A 24,445-nucleotide genomic window follows, 5' to 3' on the forward strand; every position below is an offset into this window, starting at 1 on the left:
ATACTGTACTGTTGTGATAATGTAACCAAATTACCAAGGACCAATCGACATACAGTGTACCTGAGTTTTTAAAGAGTGGGTTCTGTGCAGTGTTAGCACCATGGACAGCAGACACATCAATGATAAACATCAAGTGTTTTTCTACAATCTATTTTTTTTTTTGCTTCTCTTGAATGTTGACTGTTCACTAATAAAGATTCACGCATCACTATAATTTAAAAGCACCCGTTCACTCCCTCAACTAAGTTCATTTAGGTCAAAGAAACACCTGGCTGGACCTTCAGACACCCTCTTCCCCTCTAGATGGAGCACACTCTACAGCTCTGCTCCTCTGGATCCTGTTCGTCAAGGTGGAACGCAAACGGATATGTCAAATACTCCCAAAATAAAAACAACACACCGTTTGGATTGTACTAAGTGTAATGAGTCGTGAAAAGTGAGGAGTTAGTTGAATAAGAAGTATGATTTTTCCTTTCCAAACTTCCTTTTCCGCGCTTTTATTTTGAAAAAATCCGCGCTTTTATTTTGTGAGAACATCCACATCCGGGTTTGTTACGGCTTCCTGTTTGCTAGCTTGATGCTGGAGCTCTTTGTATGACTGGTCCGAGAGGCAGCAGTCAGCAGCAGCAGCAGCAGCAGCGGAGGAACATTAAGACACACAGAGTCCCAACCAGGGACAGACAGGGTCCACTAACGTCCCCCTGTCCGAACCAGACACACCGCCACCGGATACATAACGTTCAAAAGTCGGGAAACGACGCTTTTTTAAAAGTGAAAACCATCACCGTTTGATTTAACGCTGGGTAGTGAAAGAAGTGGGTTTACCGGGAAGTTTGCGACTCACGGCAGCAGTTACCGGAGCGTGAAAACCGGCGCTGGGAGGAGTGCATCAGTGTCAACTCCGTACGCTTGGTTCAGGTTTATTCCGTTTTTATTTCCCCCAAAAAAGCAGCTTCTTTTATCGGACCGAGGTTTGTTTCTCGTCGTAAAAACCAACCAACCAACCAACTTTGTTCCAAAAAAAAACAAACATTCAGGTTTTTCCAGACATTCACAGAGATACGAGAAGAAGGAACGTCGAACCGGACGGAGAAGTGGATGTATCTTCGGCCATGGATGTAACCGTTTACCCACCTCCTCCTCAATCTCTGGCCGCGTCAGACCACACCAGGCTGGGGCAGCACTCCTACCCTGACCCGGCCTTTGGGACCAACAAGGTAAGCAAGGGGAAGGAACCTCCATTCACCCCTCTCTGTTTCCCATTGTCTGAGAGATAAAAAGACCCGTTTTTGTCGTGTCCTGCTTTTATTACCTCTCCGTGTATTCACCCTTCTTGCCCTGCCAATTAAGTGGTAATGAATTGCTTTATTAGGCTCCATTTACACTTAACACAGCCTACCAAAGGGAACTACATCCCCATTTCTTTTGAGCACATCCGCTCACAGGCAGTCATTTCACTCCCAGTTTGTTGCCAGTGGTGTAATGACGCCTTTAATTAAAAACTTACACTAGCTGTAATTGAAAGGTAATTAAGTTTAGATATGTACTGACTCACAGTTGTGGTGAGGATGAAATTACATGGGAGGTGATGGGGAGGGGAGCGAGCATTGTGATCTGTTTTTTGGGGGGTGTATGCTTCAAATAGCTCGTACTGGAGGTTCAATCGTTTCAGTTTAATGATACTGGAGTTAATTGGTGTCCTGGGAAGATCTGTTGTCTTCTCCCTCCAGAGCAAGGTCAAAGGTCAGGGTCAGATTCACGGCAGAAACGTGGGGCTTGTAGGGATCCAGCTTTTTGCCACCTTGAGAGGATATGGAGTTCTATCTATATATCTATCTATGTGTATGACAAGGGATGTTTTTTTTCAGAGTAAGGTGTTTGGTTCTTTTAGAACAGACACTAGAGGCAGTGTGACTATGCTCATTTGACAGTGATTAATTGCTTAATTATTTAACTGGTTGCAGCTGATGAGCGCAGCTATTAGAGCAAATGACAGATTAATAACCACTTCTTCAAAATCTTAGCACGACAAATTATGGAACACATTAATTTTGTTTGTTTGGTTTCCCAGCATCAGGATTCATAAATAACATTTGTTTTTAACGTACAGAACAATGTTAAAGAATACTTTCTTCACTTTTTTCTTTTTTAAATATTTGAATTCACTAGTTTACACCTGCTGTATAGAGAGTCCTCTGTCTCTATTCAATTTCCAAATATATTTCAATTAGCAAAGATCTAGAATAAGCGTGTCACGCGAAGCAGGGCAGAGATTTGTACGAAGAGCAGGGACGTAAAACCAAAACAGCATCATGTGATATCCTCGAAAAAAGACATTGCTTTCCATATACAACTCATGCTGCTATACTTTATCTGCATTTTAGCACTTTGGGACCCAAACTGAGCCAATTGTGACTGGTGCTTTTTTAACTTCTGATGTCCCTCTGTCATGGAGTACAGTGGACTGACTGATGTCGGAGTATGCTGCCATCACTGAGTGGCTGCTGTACAACTTAGTGATTGATAGGATTATTCCCACGTCGTCTGATCCCGCCCTGCCCGCTCACATTTATTAACTGCTCCCTCACAGCATCACTGCGTTTTCATCTGCTCAACCCCTCAGCAGCAGCGGCTTGGAGTTGACTCGTGGCTACAATAACTTTCAACAGAAACGCCGGGGTCAAAACCCTCTGCGAGCCAGAACCCCAAAAAATATTTTCTCCTTTATTCTGTATTTTCAGTAATCAAATGTTGTATGAATCAGGCTATGAATGATATCTGAACAAACACCTCTGTAGAAACCTTCAGAATATAGAGAGGAATGAAACTGTAAAGTGTGGTGTATGTAAGAGCTACTGAAGTGGAGATGTCTGTCTCAGAGTGAGAGAAAACTCATTTAGAGAAAACTGCTTTTAAATATGTTTTGTAAAATTACACACATTTTGAAGACACTACAGGTGAATAGGGTTAAAAAAACAAAACAATATATCACCATGAAACTTTCCCTGTTGATAACATATATAAGACAATTGTTTTTTTGAGTTTAAAAAAAAAAAAAGGTTAAATATGGAAATGAGGTGTTACTTGATAACTTTTGTTGAATATAGTAGTAACATAAACACTTAAATGTGTATTTAGTCTGAAAGAAGACATGTTATGGAAGAAAAATCTTGGGGTGTCTGGGCTTAAGTACTAATTTAAAGCAAGTTTTGTGTAGGTACTGTGTTTGGGAAGTGCTGTTAAAGTTACACAAGCAACTAACTCCATATACCTTATCCCTGAGTGGTCACTGCAGAAATACAGAATAAAGAAAAGTTCTACAATGCAACGTACTAAAATCATGGGCAAACAAAAAACCCCCACATCTTTAGAGGAACATTTAGCTTTCTAGTGGTGATGTGTAATGTCCAAGGGAGAGCAAATGTTGTTCTTGTATGCTGTATATTTATAAAAAAAAAACAGTACAAAATGACTGTTATTATATAGTAGATACTTTAAACATTATGTAGTTTGGAATTGGAGCACCACATCTGATTCTCTACCAGCTTTGTAGCCGACTGTGACCTCTGACCTGCAGGCTGGGCAGCAAAAGAATAACACGTCAATGTCTTTATGATCTAGATTATAGTGATATACACTGTTTTATTTCCCCCTCAGTATCTAATGACTGCACTCACTGTGCCATATGCCAATCTGCTGCTTTTAATCTCTGAATCTAACATCATTTGTAGAAGTGTTTTGTGCACAGAATCATGCAGCATCGCATTGTGGTTTTTCTTTTTTCGTCAGTGAGTATATTTGTTTCCGAAAGAGGGATGTGGAGAGAGAGCTGTATGGTGTGGTTGGGGGTAGGGACTGAAGAGAGAGGGAGAGAGAAGAGGGTTGTTGGGGGTAGGGATGTTGTAGATGTGAGGGTGAGAGAGAGAGAGAGAGAGAGAGAGAGAGAGAGAGTGAGTAGTGGGGGTGGGGCCACTAAGGTTTGTACTATATTTCTCCCTCTTTTGATTCACGGCTGTGTCGGCCTGATAGAAGAGATCATATTACTGTGTGTGTGGGGGAACGGAGACGGAGTATATAAAGAAAGAGGGAGAGAGAGAGATACAGCAGAGGAAAGAGGGAGAGAGACAGGAAGTTGGAGAGGAAAGAAAGGAAGCAGAGAAGAAACAAAATGAGAGAAAAAAACAAGGAGAGAGAGGTTTTAGTGAAAAAGAACGGAGAGAGTGCGTGTGTGTGTGTGTGTGTGTGTAAAAGAAAGAGAGTATAGGCGGGTCCTACAGATGTGTTAATGTAAAGACGTCATACTAGGGCTGGTCTACATTTTCCATTTTAATTAAATAGAGCAAAAGCTCTTCACATCACCTCTGAGAAGTGGAGGTATGGATGTCTCGGCCTCACAATTAGATTCTGAGGGGCTACGACGGTGATTACAAAACTCAATGCATTCAAATTTTTGCTTTCTACACATCATGTTTTATATATTTTACTGGTTTTAAACACATAGCACATTTGTAATGTTCTATGATTTAGATTAAACGGATGAATTAGCCTAGCTCAGACCGTTGACACAACACATGGGTTTCATGTCAGTTACGTTTCCCCATCAGAATCGGTCCAGTCGTAGGAAAAGTGCAGGTCTTTTTCTGCTTCGCCTCCCCAACCGCAGTCTGAAATCACAGAGGAGACACTCGGCTCTGATCTCCAGGACCGGAGTCGATTCTAAGCGAACACCCGGTCACCTCAACTTGGTCTTGTCTTGGTCTTTATTTGTGCACAAACTGCAAAGTGTACTCTTCTTTCACTGTCTGTCTTCCTCTAACTATAACTCTCTCGTCCAATGGCTCTCTCTCGTCACACGCACTACGTACTGGCTCTGCTATGATTCAGATGAGCTACGCCACAACACAAACCATCACAATGTCCAGGATTGGGTTTTAAATTTCCGAGTACTGACCTTTCTGAACCGAGACGTAACCTTTCAAGAGCAAATCGCGATGCGTCTGAGAATCACTTTTTTCCCCTGACCCCTACTGAAAAGGCTATACCATATTTTACAACATAGTTTGCCCTTCATTAGGAACTATGATAAGTTGGCCAATGTAGATACATACATACATTAGTTTACTCAGGAGGTTTTGAATCAGAAATAAGGGTCTTAGTGTCAATTTTCCAAACCAGAGTAGTCCGCGTTCCTCCTCACACTATCAATGCATTGCTATAATACATTGTTCTTCAGTTTTCTGGTATTTCACTGCATCTGAATGGGGCCTTAAAGAAAAGGTAAATACTCTGTTTATCTTTCATCTGTAGATGTAAGTACACAGAAGTAAAGCTGTTCTTTGCCTCATTTAAATGCATTCTGTGATAATTCTCGAGGTGACTGTCTGGTAAAATGGATTGTATCTTATTGAGTTTTAAGAGAAAGATGGGGGCTGATGATCAAAAGCATTATAACAACCATTATAACCAGAGATTTTATTGGTCTGAAAAATATAGGTTCCCTTTTACCTCAGAAGCATCTTGTATTAATTGCCATTAAGTATGGACTGTTGGACAAAAGAAGATATCACAGTTTTCTGATGCTTTAATGGCCAAGAGAATAATCAATGAATTGGGAAATTGACAGTTTAATCAATAAGCATCCCTACAAATCGGTAGTATATAAATGTCATTTTTAGGAGCCTCCCAAGCTGTGCTCTGCCTCCAACATGCCCAACGGCAGTAGCTGTGATTTGATGATGGATGAGTCCATGGTTGGTGTCATGGTTACCAGTGAAGTGAACAAGACAGCATTTGAATGAAACACCAGAGGACGGTCTGTCTGGAAAACTCAACTCATAACATGATGAAGTTTAGTCATTCAGTCTGAAGATGATGGTGAACGTAGTTGAAACCTAGCTAACATTATAGCACAGTTAAGCTAGGTTAAATGTGAGAAAACTAATGCTAATGAGAAAACTAGACAACTGAGAACTCATCCAATTGAACAAAATACATTCATGTATAAATATATTGCTCACTTACCGTAAATATCAAGGATGCCAACCCATTAAGAGACAGTATTCGTCGATGGGACAACAGTGCACTTGTACGAACTCTTTGTGCGTCCCGTGTGCGTGGAGCATCAGCAATAGCTTTAACCATCAGGGTCATTGTTCTGATGTACCTCATCTCATTGGATTGATATTAATGAATTGAATTAATTCAATTCAATTCAGTTTATTTTGTATAGCCCAGAATCACAAATTACAAATTTGCCTCAGAGGGCTTTACAATTAATCCAATGTTTCATTTGCTTATGTTCAACAAACATAAAGCAACCATTTAATAAACGTAAACACAATTACTTAATTTAATACTAACATGTTTCTAGTTTATTAATGGAACACATGCCTTTGTTTAATTTTTTGAGATTGGTGGCAATTATGTCAGGCGCCCACATGATGTGGTGAATAAAATAGTTAGTTATTCAAAATATATATGGTATGAATTCGTATCTATAAATATGTTTATTTTGCCTAGTGTATCACTCGATATGTAATCTTCAAACCATAAACGAAGGCGTCTGATTCGGTGCTGCTGTGGTGCACAGTATAGTCACACGACGGGCTGGTCGGATGAACAGAAGCGAGTGAGCCACGCTGAGCTCCTATTGGACGACTGTTATGAGTCGCCTCAGATGTGAATAGGAGTTATTTATTTGCTACAGAAGTTAATTGATCGTAAACGTTGTGATGTCACCCGGTGGTAGCGTCTGTGTGAAATCACACAGGTGTTTTTGAGGTGGCAGTATTTGAATACGTATCTACTGAATTTAAGCTAGTGAAAGAAGGCGAGAAGAGGAGACACTGGATGTGTAGTAGAGGAAGGGAAGGCTGCAGGAGGGACGGACGGAGAGAGAGACTAATGTAAACATGATGATTGTGAAAGCTGGGTGAGGTATTTCTAAAGCAAATAGAGAGGAAGAGAGAACGGGGAGGAACAAAGAAGGCCTCAGTAAAGAACAGGAGAGTATAGAACCACAGGACAGCAGTACAAAAATAATGCGCAGAAGGGATAGAAATACACCATAATCTTATAAAAACAGAACACAAAGTGAGAAAAGTCATAAAGAGCAGTAAGAATTATTATTCTGTATGTATTCTATGAGGTCACACGTGAATTTAATTTGGCTTTAAATCATGCAAATCATTGTATTAGTTCAGGTATGGTGTTTAAATACATTACATTACATTACAGTCATTTAGCAGACGCTTTTATCCAAAGCGACTTACAATCAGTAGTATATTACATATCATTCACCCATTCACACACTGATGACAGGCTACCATGCAAGGTGCCACCATCAGACTCTAACTAACATTCATCATCCAGTCCACACCGATGGCAAGCCTTCGGGTGCAACTTGGGGTTAAGTGTCTTGCCCAAGGACACATCGACTGCCGAAGCCGGGTATCGAACCACCGATCCTCTGATTGGAGAACTACCAATCTCCACTACGCCACAGCCGCCCAGACACAGACACCTCTCTGAATCCTATTATTGGCAGCTAAAGAGAGAAACGTCTGCACCTTGTCGTAGTGTACAGGTAGTGTCTGCAGGCAAAATTGTCAAATGCCAAAATCCGGGTTGGGTAAATAAAGGAGTTGCGGTCGCTATCCACGGTAGCTTGGCTATTTAAAAACGGCGCGTTTTGTACAGGATGTCCTGTGTCGAGCTGGTGACTAATCTCTGACCAATCAGTGGTTTGCTTTGGTATAATAAACCCTTGTAGTGTTGGCTCAGCTCGTTTGGAACATCGACAGAGGTAGTACCTTTAAAAAACTCCACAACCTTTGCTAATGGAAACGCGAAAATAATAATGCGTTATGGACTGCACTCGACTTATTGGTGGAAACGTTGGTGGCAACAGGGACAGCTTAGCAAAAAGAAAAAAGAGAGGGGTTAAAAGTTTGAGCACCTTAACTTCATGCAAGTTGTTTCAGTATTCACGTGCAAGCACCTCTCTATCCAAAAACTGACAACGAAAAAGAAATGTGATGGTGGGACAGGGAGTTTGGTCTACTTTAACTGGAGAGGATTGTCAACTCCTCCCAGAAGACATTTTGACAAAGTAGAAAAAGCACAGGTGCAAATAGTAAAATAATGGCTGAATTGTTGAGCTAATAGCTAAACCATCCTTTACAAAAAGAGGTTCTATTAAAACCTCTGCCCATTCATTTGCCCTCTGTGCTCCAGCACCCACCTGTAGGCTCTGAAGTCACTTCGGGTGATCATGTATTGTCATCACACGTGGGGCTTAGTTTCACCTGTGGGGTGCAGTCAGTGTTCATATAATAATAGATCTGCTCCACTTACTGTATATTATGATCACTGGCACGTAGCCGTGGCATAAACAGGATCATCCGCTCTACAACAAACCCTCATGGCAATACTGACGTTTTCAAAGAACAACCTCTGTCAGTCAGGATTACACAGATTAATTAGGATGGTTTTGTCATTCATTTTAAAATGGCCTTTAATGTCAACAGCCACACAATCAGCTTGTCTGCTTGAACGCAGCTTGTGATATTTTAGCAGGTCTGTTGCAAAATTATAGGAATTATCATGGCGGGAATGAACAGGAAATAACACGGATAAAAATGAAATATAAGGGTTATTTGCTCAGGCTGTATTACCATATGCAGAAAGAAACTAACCTTTTACCATATCTTAAGCAGACATCATCCATTCATTTACATACAATTGTACAACAAATACATACAATGTGAAATGTTCCACGTGGTGAGTTAGCTAGCAAGTTGGCTAATGTGAAAATTTGAGCTGACAGTGTGGGCCGTGTGCAAACTAATGGTTTACAGTAAACAGCTAATGAATAAAAGAAATGTTTTCCAATAAAGAATGAATGGAAAGAGTTTTAATTACAACTCCTAAATCAGCTTAGTCAAGCTACATCCCACATGCTAACAAAAACTAGCAGGAGGGGTTAACAAGTTATTAACCGTGCACTTTGCTTGAGGCTACTAACGGCTGGTTTACTGAAATATAAAAAAAAACGTCAAATATATTCACTCCACTAATGTAATCTAAATGTTCATGAAAGCATGCAGTGCTTTGGCTCAGACAGTGATGGCTGCACATGTGACGGGAGAATGCACCGTGCCTGCAGAGGGTTATAATTTAACTGAATCCCTATTTAATGGGATGCTGGCAGATTATCTGTACATGATGGAAGAGTGTGCTGCTGAATGCACAGCATGCTTACAGTTCAGATCCTTGATACAGATCATTTTTTATGTGTATTTTCCCCTCAAATAAGTTTAATAAATGTACAAATTTTATGTTGAAACATAATAATTCCCAGATTCTTGAGCTTACCTTCCGTACCGTATCGTATCGTACCGCACTGTACCGTACCGCACAGCACCGTACCGTATCGTATCGTATCGTACCGTACGGCATCGTATCGTACCGCACCGTATGGTATGGTTTGGTATGGTATCGTACCGTACCGCACCCCACCCCACCGCACCGTATAGTACCGTACCGCACCGCATCGTACCGCACCGCAACGTATAGTATCGTATCGTACCTTATGGTATCTTATCTTCCTTAGTTTTTTTCTGTATCACAAAATCTCCCATTGTCCCCTCCTACAGCTTTCCAACTAGCCACAGTGTCGGCATCTCATCTAATTATCTATCAGAACACAACCAGTCAATCTGTCCGTCCGTCTGTCCCTGTTGGCCGTCACTCCCGCTACTGAACACCTCGCCAGACCCCCCCCCCGCTCTCCCCTCCCCGCTGATGATTGGGTGACTTTCAGCACTATTGCTTGTGTTTTTGGTGTGTCTGAAAGCGTCTCAGTTGGTCAGATCATGGGGACGGAGCGATGAGGGACTCCCGGTTGGTGGAGGGATGCCAAATGGAACAGATGGGCGGAGATAGAGCGCTGCCAGAAGAGACTAATTATCGGGATTTAGTTTCCAAAACAAACATATTGCAATCAAATCACAAACTGCAATCATTGCTGCATTGTTCTCTCTGTGTGTGTGTCTGTGTGTCTGTGTGTGTGTGTGTGTGTGTGTGTGTGTGTGTGTCTGTGTGTCTGTGTGTGTGTGTCTGTGGGTCTGTGGGTTTGTGTGTGCTGTATTAGGGACAATAACTTGGATGAATTAAGTTGTGTTGGAAGAGATTGGATCGGTTCCTGAGAGTTTTTCTTCAGCTTTTGTTCACGATCATACAACTATAACTGTGGTGGTGTAGTGCTAATTACTGTGGATGGATTAAAATGAATAAGTCACATTTGAAATGCGTAAACTCGTGTCTGTTCTGACCTTGTGTCCTTGTAGATTCGTAAACTTGACTTGATGCCAATCAAAGCTGTCTGCTAATCTGTGATGTGTCTGCTGCTTCTGTTCAGTGCATACAGTAGGAGCTGTCAGATTTGGGTTTTAACCATTCCTGCTTAGAAAGACAATCAGCCTCGTGAAAGAACACTTTTGTATTGTTCTCTTCAACCTTTCTGCTATAGATTGCTCGTCTTAACTGGATGAATGCCACCTGTTCACAAGGAGGTGCGCTTTTGTGATATTCAAGCAAATCATGTTTTTTTTCAAGTTTCAGTCACAAAAACTTTAATCAAGTGTATAATAGAAACATTGCACACAGCAGAGCTTCAAGTCCTGTTGCCAGAAATCAGCAGTCGAAATTTTTTGTCAGCAGTTTCTTAAGGGCTGCTGCTCAAATCAGTCATTAGACTAGTGTGACAGACATAAAGGCAAAACGGTGTGACATGAAGTTAGAAGTTAAAAACATCAGGGTCGTCCAGTCCTCACAGATGGTCCAATAGATATTATACCCATAACTACCAGTTATCAAGACCCTTTCTGACAGCCAGATTTATACTCCAGAACAATTTAAACATTTTTGATTATGAAAAATCACTGGTGTATAGAAAATATTCCAGTGACTCCAAAGACAGTTTTGTACAAGTAAATCCATTCATTTTTATAATTCAATCAGGAATCGTGTTTAACCATTATCCATCAATTGTTAGCGTTTTGATTTTCAATTTTTGTTATCATATGGATTGTGTTGATGCATATGAAGGTGAATTTTGGAAGTTGAACCTCAGCTCCTATTATAAGTCCATAATAAACTGTTTAGCTAAAATACAGACAGTCAGACCCTTCAATGGGTCAAAAAAGTCCCAAATGAAACCCAATCAAAAAGTGTCTCCATTGAAACCTATTAAAACCACAATGTTTGATCCGACAGCCATTATAGCATAAAATAATACATTATATTATATCAGTCTTTCAATCTGGAGCCCCCTTTTCCACCACATTGAGCCATTTTCTCATGTTTGTCTATGGGGTAAATACATGCATTTACCCCATAGACAAACATGCATTTTGATGCATTGGATCAAACATATAATACAGCATTAATGCTGTATTATATCCATCCATCCATTTCCTTCCGCTTATCCGGGGCCGGGTCGCGGGGGCAGCAAGCTAAGGAGGGTCCTCCAGACGTCCTTCTCCCCAGCAACACTTTCCAGCTCCTCCTGGGGAACCCCGAGGCGTTCCCTGGCCAGACGAGATATCTAATCTCTCCAGCGTGTTCTGGGTCTACCCCGGGGCCTCTTACCAGTTGGACGTGCCTGGAAAACCTCTAAAGGGAGGCGTCCAGGAGGCATCCTGATCAGATGCCCGAGCCACCTCAGCTGGCCCCTTTCGACGCGAAGGAGCAGCGGCTCTACTCCGAGCTCCCTCCAGATGTCTGAGCTCCTCACCCTATCTCTAAGGCTGAGCCCAGCCACCCTACGAAGGAAGCTCATTTCAGCCGCTTGTATTCGCGATCTCATTCTTTCGGTCACTACCCAAAGCTCATGACCATAGGTGAGGGTTGGAACGTAGATGAACTGGTAAATCGAGAGCTTTGCCTTACGGCTCCGCTCCTTCTTCAACAAAATGGTCCGGTACAACGCCCGCATCACTGCTGACGCTGCACCGAACCGCCTGTCCATCTCCCGCTCCATTTTACCCTCACTCGTGAATAAGATCCCGAGATACTTGAACTCCCTCGCTTGGGGCAGTGACTCACTCCCAACCCAGAGGGTGCAATCCACCGTTTTCCGGAAGAGAACCATGGCCTCAGACTTGGAGGTACTGACTTTCATCCCGACCGCTTCACACTCGGCTGTGAACCACCCCAGTGCGTGCTGAAGGTCACGTTCTGAAGAAGCCAACAGAACCACATCATCTGCAAAAAGCAGGGATGTGATTCTGAGGTCCCCAAACCGGAAACTCTCCTCCCCCCGGATGCACCTTGAAATCCTGTCCATGAAAATCACAAACAGGATTGGTGACAATGGGCAGCCCTGGCGGAGGCCAACACGCACTGGGAACAAGCTCGACTTTGTGCCGAGTATCCGGACACAGCTTTCACTTTGGTCATACAAGGACCGAATGGCTCGTAGTAACGAACCAGGTACCCCATATTCCCGCAGTACCCCCCACAGGACTCCCCGAGGGACGCGGTCGAAGGCCTTCTCCAAGTCCACAAAACACATGTAGACTGGATGAGCAAACTCCCATGCACCCTCCAACAGACCTGCAAGGGTAAAGAGTTGGTCCGCTGTTCCACGTCCAGGACGGAATCCGCATTGCTCCTCCTGAATCCGAGGTTCGACAATCGGACGGAGCCTCCTTTCCAGCACCCTGGAGTAAACTTTCCCGGGAGGCTGAGCAGTGTGATACCCCTATAATTGGAGCACACTCTCCGGTCCCCCTTTTTGAAAATGGGAACCACCACCCCGGTCTGCCACTCCACAGGCACTGTACCCGACTTCCATGTGACAGTGAAGAGACGTGTCAACCAAGACAGCCCAACAATGTCCAGTGCCTTTAGCATCTCCGGTCGAATCTCATCCACTCCTGGCGCTTTGCCGCTGAAGAGCTTTTTAACCACCTCAACGACCTCCGCCAGGCATATGGACGAGTCTTCCCCTGAGTCTTCAGACTCTGCCTCTTCCACAGAGGACGTGTTGGTCGGGTTCAGGAGTTCCTCAAAGTGTTCTTTCCACCGCTTGACAATATCCCCAGTCCGGGTCTGCAGTTCTCCCCCCTGCTGAGCACAGCCTGAGAAAAGCCCTGTTTACCCTTTCTGAGTCGTCTCACGGTTTGCCAGAACTTCCTTGAGACCATTCAAAAGTCCTTCTCCATGGCCTCGCCAAACTCCTCCCACACCCAGGTTTTTGCCTCAGCAACTGCCGCAGCTGCAGCCCTTCTGGCCAACCGGTACCTGCCTGCTGATTCAGGAGACCCCTGGGCCAACCAAGCCCGAAAGGCCTCCTTCTTCAGCTTGACGGCCTCCTTCACCGCTGGTATCCACCAGCGGGTTCTCGGATTGCTGCCACGACAGGCACCGATCGCCTTCCGACCACAACTCCTAGCAGCAGCTTCCACAATGGAGTGGATTCCATGTCCCCAGCCTCCCCCGGGATGCACGAGAAATTATTCCGGAGGTGGGAGTTGAAGACCTTGCGGACAGGATCCTCAGCCAGGCGTTCCCAGTCCTCACTACACGTTTGGGTTTACCGGGTCTGTCCGGCAGCCTCCCCCGCCACCTGATCCAACTCACCCCCAGGTGGTGATCAGTTGACAGCTCTGCTCCTCTCTTCACCCGAGTGTCCAAGACATACGGCCGCAGGTCTGATGACACAACTACAAAGTCGATCATAGACCTTTGGCCTAGGGTGTTCTGGTACCAAGTACACTTATGAACCTCCCTATGCTCAAACATGGTGTTTGTTATGGACAGTCCATGACAAGCACAGAAGTCCAACAACAAAGCACCACTCAGGTTCAGATCGGGCAGGCCGTTCCTCCCAATCACACCCCTCCAGGTTTCTCCATCGTTACCCACGTGAGCATTGAAGTCTCCCAGAAGAACTATGGAGTCCCCAGTCGGCGCCCTTTCCAGAACACCACCCAAGGACTCCAAGAAGGCTGCGTAATCCAAACTGCCGTTTGGTGCATAGGCACAAATGACAGTCAGAGACTTTCCCCCTGCGATTCCCAGTCTCAGAGAGGCGACCCTCTCGTTCTCTGGGGAGAACTCCAGAACAGCGGCGCTCAGCCGGGGGCTTGTGAGTATCCCCACACCCGCCCGGCGCCTCTCACCCTGGGCAGGAAAAAGTCCAGCCCCTCTCCAGGAGTTTGGTTCCAGAACCGGTGCTATGCGTGGAAGTGAGCCCAACTATATCTAGTTGCCCAACTATATCTAGTTGGTAGCGCTCCACCTCCCGCACCAGCTCCGGTTCCTTCCCCGCCAGAGAGGTAACATTCCACGTCCCTAGAGCTAGTCTGTGATGCCGGGGTCAGCACGCCCAGGTTCCCGCCCCAGCCTGCCGCCCAGCTCACATTGCACCCGACCCCAATGCCTATCCCTGCGGGTGGTGGGCCCACAGGGTGGCGGCACGATGTAGCTTTTTCGGGCTGGGCCCGGCCGGGCCCCATGTGCCAAGGCCCGGCCACCAGACGCTCGCCGGCGAGCTCCCCTCCCGGGTCTGGCTCCAGGAGGGTGCCCCGGTTTCCCTATTCCGGGCGAGGTGCCACAACCTTGCATCGTCCGATTCATTGGGGTTTTGTGAATCGCTCTTAGTCTGACCCCTCCCCCGAGACCGCTTTGCCTTGGGAGACCCTACCAGGAGCTATTGCCCCCGACAACACAGCTCTCAGGATCACTGGGGCACACAAACCCCTCCACCACGATGAGGTGGCGATTCATTATAAGGTGGCGATTCATTATAAGGTGGCGATTCATTAATCATGTTTGATCCAATGCATCAAAATCAACATTTTTGCTAATCATTTACATCTACCAGACTGTAGGAAAAATCATCCTGGTATTTAGTATCTTGAATTATTTAAAAATTAATATGAATATGTAGTATTTTTTTAACAGTTTTAGGAGGGGACTTTATGTCAAAGTTAACAAGTGGGAGTTTCTTTTTAAATCTGCCACTACACAAAAAATGCATCAGAATTTCACTGTTATGCTAATCATAAAAATATTCTAGACTGTGAGAATGATTTGTTCCAAATGAACCCTAGCATTTAGTATACAAAAGTATACAAAGATATTTTTTTCCCCACAAAAAGCAAAAGTGGCTTAATGTCAACAAACATTAAAAGGGTTAAAATCCGGAAAATAAATACATATTTGGCAGTTATGATCAGGACTGATGTCGGTTAAAAGTTAAACTCAGTGAGAGTGGAAAGTAATATTAATATATAACTTTAATTTTTGTCCTCTAAGGATACCAGAGCAACTTTTTTAAAAGGATGCACAACGGTTAAATAAAAACCCTGTCTGTTTACTGGGAGTGTGCTTACACACTCACAAGAGACACACACACACACACACACACACACACACACACACACACACACACACACACACACACACACACACACACACACACACACACACACATCTGATACCCTACGCACACACCATCTAGACTTTTAGTCAGGGTGAATACAGTTTAGCCAATAAAACTTGGTTTATATTGCTGTCATGGTGACAGAGATAAGACAGATAAACAATTGCAGAGCTGAACTACCACAGCTGTGTGAATCACCCCTCTCTCACACACACACACACACACACACACACACACACACACACACACACACACACACACACACACACACACACACACACACACACACACACACACAAAGTCAGCCATTAGTCTCCCTCTCTCGTTCCCCATCCATCTCTCACTGTAGACTTGATTTATGTCCCCTGATGGAGTTTAAAGTCAACTGAAATCCATTCAGTCCAGTCCAGCCAGAGTTTCACACGCCACACAAACCCATGAGTGATAAAAATGCTCCTTTCTGACACATTAACACATAGATAGCCTTGTAACACTATGTTTAACCGTCGGACAAACATCTGTAAAGAACAATATATTCAGTCTTAAGTTGACGTTGAATCTGATTCATTATCTAACAGTGAGGTTAGATAAGTTCTCACCCTGGATGATTAGGGTAAAATTGGGCATTTTCTTATCAAACACATACAACTTTGCATACATTCCAGGAAACAAATTTGAACATTGGATAAAATTCTTGTTTCATTTTGTTGAAATATTAGATGTGATGTGTTTTGTAACAATATTTTCAACTGACATTAATGTTTAAAAAAAAAAAAGTTTAAGGAATCAAATGTCTTTTAAATCAGGCTATGAACAATATATGAACAAACGTCCTCTGTTAAAGTAACAGTAAGACCATCATTTTTTTATTACAAGTTTTCAGAAATGTTTCGTTTCAATATGCAAATGAGGCATTATATATTTGTAGCCTTTGATGAATTTAGGGGAAATCTACACACGCAAATACACAAAATAGTAAAATTAAGACCTGAATGTATCAGGATGTTTTCTTTGGATGTTTTCTTCCACTAGAAGACATGTTTACGAAGCAAAATAGACCAAAATCTCAAAACTGACCAGTGCACAAAAAAATGATATTTTTGCCACGACGTGATAAACGGATTATCTGATTGGATACGATTTTCTTTACTTTGTGTATTAATACTTTTAAAGGCCTGAATGAATACGTCTGATTTGCTTCAACAGGATATTAGCTGAATTTTAGGTCTGAATGAAAGTACGTAGAATCACACTCATCCAATTAACATTTACCCTCTCTCTCTCTCTCTCTCTCTCTCTCTCTCTCTCTCTCTCTCTCTCTCTCTCTCTCTCTCTCTCTCTCTCTCTCCTTATCTTATCCATGACATTTCATTTCTCCCAACCTCTCCTTCTTTCTCCTCCTCACGCTGCTCCCTTTTTCCCCCATACACTGTATTTCTCCCTTTTCCTTTGTCCTTGTCTGTCATCCTAATAGTCTCTCTCCCCCCTTCCTCCCCCCTTCCTCCGACCCTGACCCACTTAGCTGGCTGCTTGTTATTCAAACCATTGCTTTACCCACACAAACACACACACACACACAGACACACACGCGCACACGCACACAAGCCGCTGAGATGAGAGAGTGAGAGACAGAGGATGAAGGAGAGAGAGAGAGAGAGAGAGAAATTTAGTTTGACTACAAACCTAGCTACCTAGAGGCAACAATACTCTGGATTTTCTTTTTTCTTGAACTAATGATCATTTCCATCATTTATCAATCTGCTTCTTAATTCCTTGAAATAATTGATTAATCATTTGGCCAAAGAAATATAGGAAAGAATATTCAATTTATATATACAGTGGGTACGGAAAGTATTCAGACCCCTTTAAATTTTTCACCCTTTGTTTCATTGCAGCCATTTGCTAAAATCGAAAAAGTTCATTTTTTTTTCTCATTAATGTACACTCAGCAACCCATCTTGACAGAAAAAAACAGAAATGTAGAACTTTTTGCAAATTTATAAAAAAAACAAAACTGAAATATCACATGGTCATAAGTATTCAGACCCTTTGCTCAGTATTGAGTAGAAGCACCCTTTTGAGCTAGTACAGCCATGAGTCTTCTTGGGAATGATGCAACAAGTTTCTCACACCTGGATTTGGGGATCCTCTGCCATTCTTCCTTGCAGATCCTCTCCAGTTCTGTCAGGTTGGATGGTGAACGTTGGTGGACAGCCATTTTCAGGTCTCTCCAGAGATGCTCAATTGGGTTTAGGTCAGGGCTCTGGCTGGGCCAGTCAAGAATGGTCACAGACTTGTTCCGAAGCCACTCCTTTGTTATTTTAGCTGTGTGCTTCGGGTCATTGTCTTGTTGGAAGGTGAACCTTCGGCCCAGTCTGAGGTCCTGAGCACTCTGGAGGAGGTTTTCTTCCAGGATATCTCTGTACTTGGCCGCATTCATCTTTCCTTCAATTGCAACCAGTCGTCCTGTCCCTGCAGCTGAAAAACACCCCCATAGCATGATGCTGCCACCACCGTGTTTCACTGTTGGGATTGTATTGGGCAGGTGATGAGCAGTGCCTGGTTTTCTCCACACATACCGCTTAGAATTAACGCCAAAAGTTCAATCTTGGTCTCATCAGACCAGAGAATCTTATTTCTCATAGTTTGGGAGTCCTCCATGTGTTTTTTGGCAAACTCTATGCGGGCTTTCATATGTCTTGCACTGAGGAGAGGCTTCCGTCGGGCCACTCTGCCATAAAGCCCCGACTGGTGGAGGGCTGCAGTGATAGTTGACTTTGTGGAACTTTCTCCCATCTCCCTACTGCATCTCTGGAGCTCAGCCACAGTGATCTTTGGGTTCTTCTTTACCTCTCTCACCAAGGCTCTTCTCCCACGATTGCTCAGTTTGGCTGGACGGCCAGGTCTAGGAAGAGTTCTGGTCATCCCATACTTCTTCCATTTAAGGATTATGGAGGCCACTGTGCTCTTAGGAACCTTGAGTGCTGCAGAAATTCTTTTGTAACCTTGGCCAGATCTGTGCCTTGCCACAATTCTGTCTCTGAGCTCCTTGGGCAGTTCCTTCGACCTCATGATTCTCATTTGTTCTGACATGCACTGTGAGCTGTAAGGTCTTATATAGACAGGTGTGTGCCTTTCCTAATCAAGTCCAATCAGTTTAATTAAACACAGCTGGACTCCAATGAAGGAGTAGAACCATCTCAAGGAGGATCAGAAGAAATGGACAGCATGTGAGTTAAATATGAGTGTCACAGCAAAGGGTCTGAATACTTATGACCATGTGATATTTCAGTTTTTCTTTTTCGATTTTAGCAAATGGCTGCAATGAAACAAAGAGTGAAAAATTTAAAGGGGTCTGAATACTTTCCGTACCCACTGTATGTCATATATGACAAAGAAAAGCAGCAAATCTTCACATTTGAGAAGCTGACACCAGGAAATGTTTGACAGTTTTGCCTGAAAAATGTCAAATGATTTAGTCGATTCCTTTTCTGTCAATCAACTCATTGATTATTCCACTCATTGTTGCTCTAAATTCACGTCTTTAGACGTAGATACGTGTCAGTTTGCGAGCTTTTTATTTAAAGTGAAAGACAAAAACAACACCTTTTCAAGGAAAAGCCAACATATCGATGACTGACTCAGACTGATGTGCTACCACAGCTGTGTCCTACTGAAGTAGAAAATGAATTTAAATGTACACTATGCATAATCACCATCTCATGTGATCTTATAACACTGTGATGGACAATATGACAACAGTGTTCTTTAGCATAGTCAGATTTACACTGTGATGGACAATATGACAACAGTGTTCTTTAGCATAGTCAGATTTACAAGGTGGTAAAACAGTCAATATTACACAAACTACCTCGTCTGTTGAAAATGTCTGAACAAATGCCACCCAAAGAAGATCACAGGACATTAAACAGGCGTGCATGGAGCGAGAGCCAACGGCACATCTTCATCATTAAGGGATGACTTCTTTGTAATTCTATGTGCATTATACTGTATGTATAGTACAGATTGGGGCGGCTGTGGCACATGAGGTAGAGCGCTCGTCCCGCAACCACAAGTTTGCTGGTTCGAACCCCTCTACAGGCAACATGCCGAGGTGTCCTTGAGTGAGACACCTAACCCCAAGTTGCTCCCCAGGCGCTTCATTGCAGCCTCCTTAAAAACTTAGCAACGTTTGTGAGTGTTTAGATTGGTTTAAAATAAATCTGTACTGCCAAAGTGTAGGTGAGAATTTAAACTGTAATCTGCTCAAGTTGAATCATTTTCTGTGTTCTACTTATTTGGACACTGGTGATGGATCCAAGAGCGCCCTGGCAAGACAACTTTTGTGACCTTTGGCATCAGGACTGCAACTAACGAATATTAACAGTATTGAGCCATCCAACAATTATTATTCTCAATTCATCGATTAATTGTTTGGAAATGTCAGGAAATAGTGAAAAATGGTATACTCTCCCAGAGCTCAAGAATGTGAATAATGATAATAATATTGTATGCCTCACTGTGTGGAATTGACTGGGATCATTCTTTTATGTGTAAACCATTTTAATGCAACAACATATTGGTCAAAACTCATCAGGAATTTAAATTCTAGCTACTTATACTGACTTTGAAAAACATTTTTTGTGATGGTCAAAAACAAACTTAATACAAATATTTTTCCCTCGAAACGTTATTGACAATGTAGTTTTCCAGGAGACCTGCGTATTTGGCAATATGTATCAATAACAAAGTGGTTCTAAAAAAGAACTTAGTCTGTAACCTTTGGTTGCTTTGGATGCTGAGAATGAAACCTCAGAACTGGACTTGATCTATCATCTACAGTCTCGGGGCATCAACATCAGGCTGACGTTCCACCGTAGACTTAAGCAGGTCATGCTGGTTTAGATAAGAGTAGGGGCTGCTGGTCACACTGGCTGTGCTCCATTGGGTTGTGCTGGTGTGGGGGGGATCTTACATAGCAGCAGGGCAAACTGCTCCAATTGATGTAGCAGCACATTCGGGGGCAGGTATGATGTCTGAATCTATCAGCTGATCTCCAAACAGTGGCAAGTAGTGTGACAGGTGTGAAGCTGTGCTATAACTTGACGTTTGGTCACGGTGAGGTGTATTAGATGGATATTCCTTTATTGATATTCCTTTATTGTATTGGACACAAGTTCCAGCAGGAGACATTATAAATATGTTGTGCTGCTGTCCTTAAGCAGGGATCAACACTAACTTTCAATAGCTGCATCAACTTTTGGTTGCTAAAATCTGAAGATGTGGTTGCCATATTTATTCACCTTGTATTTTGGGTCAGAAGGATACTACGCAGTTATATGTCAGCTTAATTTTGCCCTTTCAATTTGCACATCAATCTGTGACTTTGACGAGCCACTGATGGCAACCAATGGCCAAGAATTGGTTACTCATTTCTCAAATGTTTGCCAGTGGCAACCAGGAAACCCTGAGTCTCGCGTCCTTCTCTCATGTAACCTACAGTATATGTTGCCTTTATAGGTGTATTACTGAAGATTTCAGTCCCGCTTGATACGATGACACTGGTGGTTACCGTGGTAACGGCAAGTGCGATTTCATATTACAGTTCCTAGAATTCCTGGGGCGTCGACGCACATTGTTTTAATGAAGAAGTCTGGCAGTAACTGGCATTGTTCCATCGCGCCACGAGCAACCACGATGTGATTCCATGCTGCACACGGCGCCAGCAGTCATGTTGGTTAGCTTGCCGAGGAGTTCAACAGTTCGCCTGTTGAATGAAAAATGTAATGTGAGGCAGCAGTGGCAGTGATCACAGAATGTAAAATGGAGACCACGAATAATGTCAAAGAAGGGCTTTGATTTGCTGAAAATCTAATGTAACAGATATAGTTCAATACATTTAGAATACACAATAAGAAGCCATGAGAAAGATGTTAAAATATCTAGTGTCAGTTCCATCGCGTTGGGCAACAGGGGTTAAAGACACTTCTCAAAAAACATTCTACACAACTGCTTTTTTATACTTAATAGTTTTTTTAAATATGATTCATTATTTTTAGATTATGATGTCTTATTCTTTCTGAAAGGCTTTGTGACATCATTGCATTCAGCTTGTGTGTGTGTGTGTGTGTGTGTGTGATAACAGGTCTTCTCGAAAGGTAAATGGAAGAAGCCACTTTGACCGTGGGGTCAGGTCAGCATGTCTGCTCTTCTCTTCCTCTCCTCTGATTGGTCAGAAAAACTTGATCGCTCCCATAAGGAAGGAAGAAAGAAGGGAAGAGGAAGAATGAAGATCAGGCATAGAGGCGAGACCGAGAGGAGTTTTTCAATTATTTGATATGTTTATGTAAAGCATTAATAACCAATAATTCCATTAGCCACTAACTCTCTCTCTGTCCACCTGTGTGTGTGTGTGTGTGTGTGTGTGTGTGTGTGTGTGTGTGTGTGTGTGTGTGTGTGTGTGTGTGTGTGTGTGTGTGTGTGTGTGTGTGTGTGTGTGTGTGTGTGTGTGTGTGTGTGTGTGTGTGTGTGTGTGTGTGTGTGTGTGTGTGTGTGTGTGTGTGTGTGTGTGTGTGTGTGTGTGTGTGTGTGTGTGTGTGTGTGTGTGTGTGTGTGATGTCCGTCACCACTCTGTTTTAGCTTTCTGTTGACTCTGTAAACCTACACCTCATTTGCATAATACCCAACAGCTGGTGAATGGATAGGGCAGTTACACCTGTCTGTCCACCTGTGTTTGTATTTGTGTGTGTGTGTGTGTGTGTGTGTGTGTTGTTCCAACCACCTGTTCAAACGTTCTTCTGTCAACCAAGACAATGCTCATGTACCCTTGAATGATTTGAATATGGTTGTTGTTTTGTTTTAATGGTGTTGGACGTAGGGTTTGACCAGTAAAAGAGTGCTGCAGGAATGAGCGCTAAAACCCGAGCTAAAAATGAGTCAGCGTGTTGTTTTTTTTGCACTTTTGTATGAAATAAGAGAAGAGATTTTACTGTTTTGTACTACCATATAAAATACATCTGTAAATATCCCTCTGGTGAATTTTGTAACTTAAGTGTCTTAAAAAAGGCAGTTGCTAACGATTGGCTAAATGAAACTACAAACCATCATCACTAGAACACTAGTCCGCTTTTAGTTTAGTAAAGTCATGTGACCCTTGTGTAGTTTGTATATAGCCTGACTTTTTTTAAGTTTTACCGATTGTATTTTTGTGGTGACCTTTTGCTAACAGCCCCGTTTCCCATCCATCTTATGAGCATTCTTAAATTTCTACACGTTTCCTAAAGCAAAATGAACATCCCTGAGACAATCTTAAAAATAGGCTCAACCAGGGCAAATTTTAACTATTTCACAAGTTGCCAAACTAGATAACATTCATTTTTTTTTACTATTTTCTGTCATTACAAAAACAACAATTTATGGAGAAATTGAGAGAAAAATTGGCAAACTAATCAAATATGAAAACAATTAGAAGTTTCAGCCCTAAACCCATCAAGTGTCTGCATTTAGATGTAACAGGACTCATTAGTTATTATACATATTGACCTATTTTGTGCTGTAGGTTGCAGTAGTCAGTGGCACATCTGAAAATACTTTTCTATTTAGTTCATCAATCAGTTGTCCCTGTGTGGCAAAGCACCATGCCAATGTTCAGCCCCAGTAATCAGCCCAAAGTGGTCTCTTCAAATTGCTCGTATAGAGATAATTCAGTTATCGGTTCAGCATCGGCTACTTTAATGTCCCCCAATCTGAAAGGTGTTGTGTTTTTCCCTGTTAAGCCAGGTCTTCACACTAGATTTCTGCTAGAGTCACAAAGTGACAGAAAATGAGCTGGAGATTGCTCATCATGATGGGCTCACTTTTTACAGTCCAATACAACAGTATACAGTATGCATTGAAGCAAAGCTAAATACACATCTCACATGTTTGAAAGAGAATTGTGCCGAAATACATCACGCCCGTTCCCCTTTAGCTACACACATTTTTGCCAAAGCGAGTTTTATGCAAAAGCATTGTGGTTCTAAAATGTTATATGTGTGAAAACAAGACTTCAACCCACTGTGGAATGATCTCAGCTTCATATTTAGGGAAAAAAACGTTGCTAAGTCAGTTAGCAGACTGACCAGCTACAGACAGTAGCAATACGGTATTGCAAGAAAAAGTCTGTCAAACATTGTTGTCTTTAAGTGTAATTAATACATTTAAATGAATAATTAACAAAATCTATCAATCTTTTAAAAGTGGGGGGCTCGGCTTGTGATATCAGTAGCAGTCTATCGGGTTCCTATGACATGCACTGCTGTCTGTAGTGTGGCACAAATATAAGCTAGTGGATGAAGGAGGAGATAAGGGAGCCCACAGCAGGAAGAGCAGGGCAGATAGGAGATAGGAAATGAGGAAATAGAAGTCCATGCTGCATGCTAAAAGGATTCATTGTATGCTATGTCAAGTATACAGTTCATGCTGATAGTATACGAGACAGCAATATCATTTCCCGATTTGGACAGGAAATCTTGTAACACATACACTGATGGATGTCTGGAATGTTACCAACAGCACAATCAAAACTTAAGATTTAGTATACTGATCTCAGTACTCTTGATAGGGGCACTTTTCCACTGCACATTTAAAACCTGCTTACATTTTAGGACCATTATAACTTTACTTTCATACTCTAAAGTGGGAAGGGGAAAACAAACGCATCAATACCCGTCTATATATTCAAATGTTTATCCTGACATGTGAGTTCTATATATATATATATATATATATATATATATATCATTAATATATCTGTGCACAAGACTGATTTTTACTGCAGAACAGGGACCAGAGCTTTACCAGCCACCACAAGCAGGGTTTCACCGTCTGAAGGAGATGTCATACAGATAGTGGACTCAGCGTTCACACTGTAATCTGTTACCTCCATCTCCATTTATTGTCTCCTTGCTGGCCCAGTCTCTGCTCGCTGTGTTTTGATTATAGTTTGTTGAC

At 42.6% G+C, this 24,445-nt stretch overlaps 1 protein-coding gene across 2 annotated transcripts in view; it reads left to right on the forward strand.

Annotated features, from left to right (window-relative positions):
• The first annotated feature begins 613 nt into the window (after window positions 1-613).
• Window positions 614-24,445, forward strand: part of tox (thymocyte selection-associated high mobility group box) — a 57,699-nt gene continuing 33,867 nt past the window's right edge. Inside the window, exons 1-2 of one of the 2 annotated variants that reach the window (XR_008531362.1) lie at window positions 614-971; window positions 1,048-1,217. Coding sequence is in view for 1 of the 2 variants with exons in the window: in XM_054602250.1 (XP_054458225.1) it covers window positions 1,113-1,217 (105 nt within the window). In the remaining variant the exon portion in view is untranslated. Of the gene's footprint in view, window positions 1,218-24,445 lie in introns of both variants that reach the window. The other variant, XM_054602250.1, reaches the window with a different exon arrangement.

This window comes from Anoplopoma fimbria, chromosome 8, assembly GCF_027596085.1.
Source record: "Anoplopoma fimbria isolate UVic2021 breed Golden Eagle Sablefish chromosome 8, Afim_UVic_2022, whole genome shotgun sequence".
In the NCBI taxonomy this organism is placed as follows: domain Eukaryota; kingdom Metazoa; phylum Chordata; class Actinopteri; order Perciformes; family Anoplopomatidae; genus Anoplopoma; species Anoplopoma fimbria.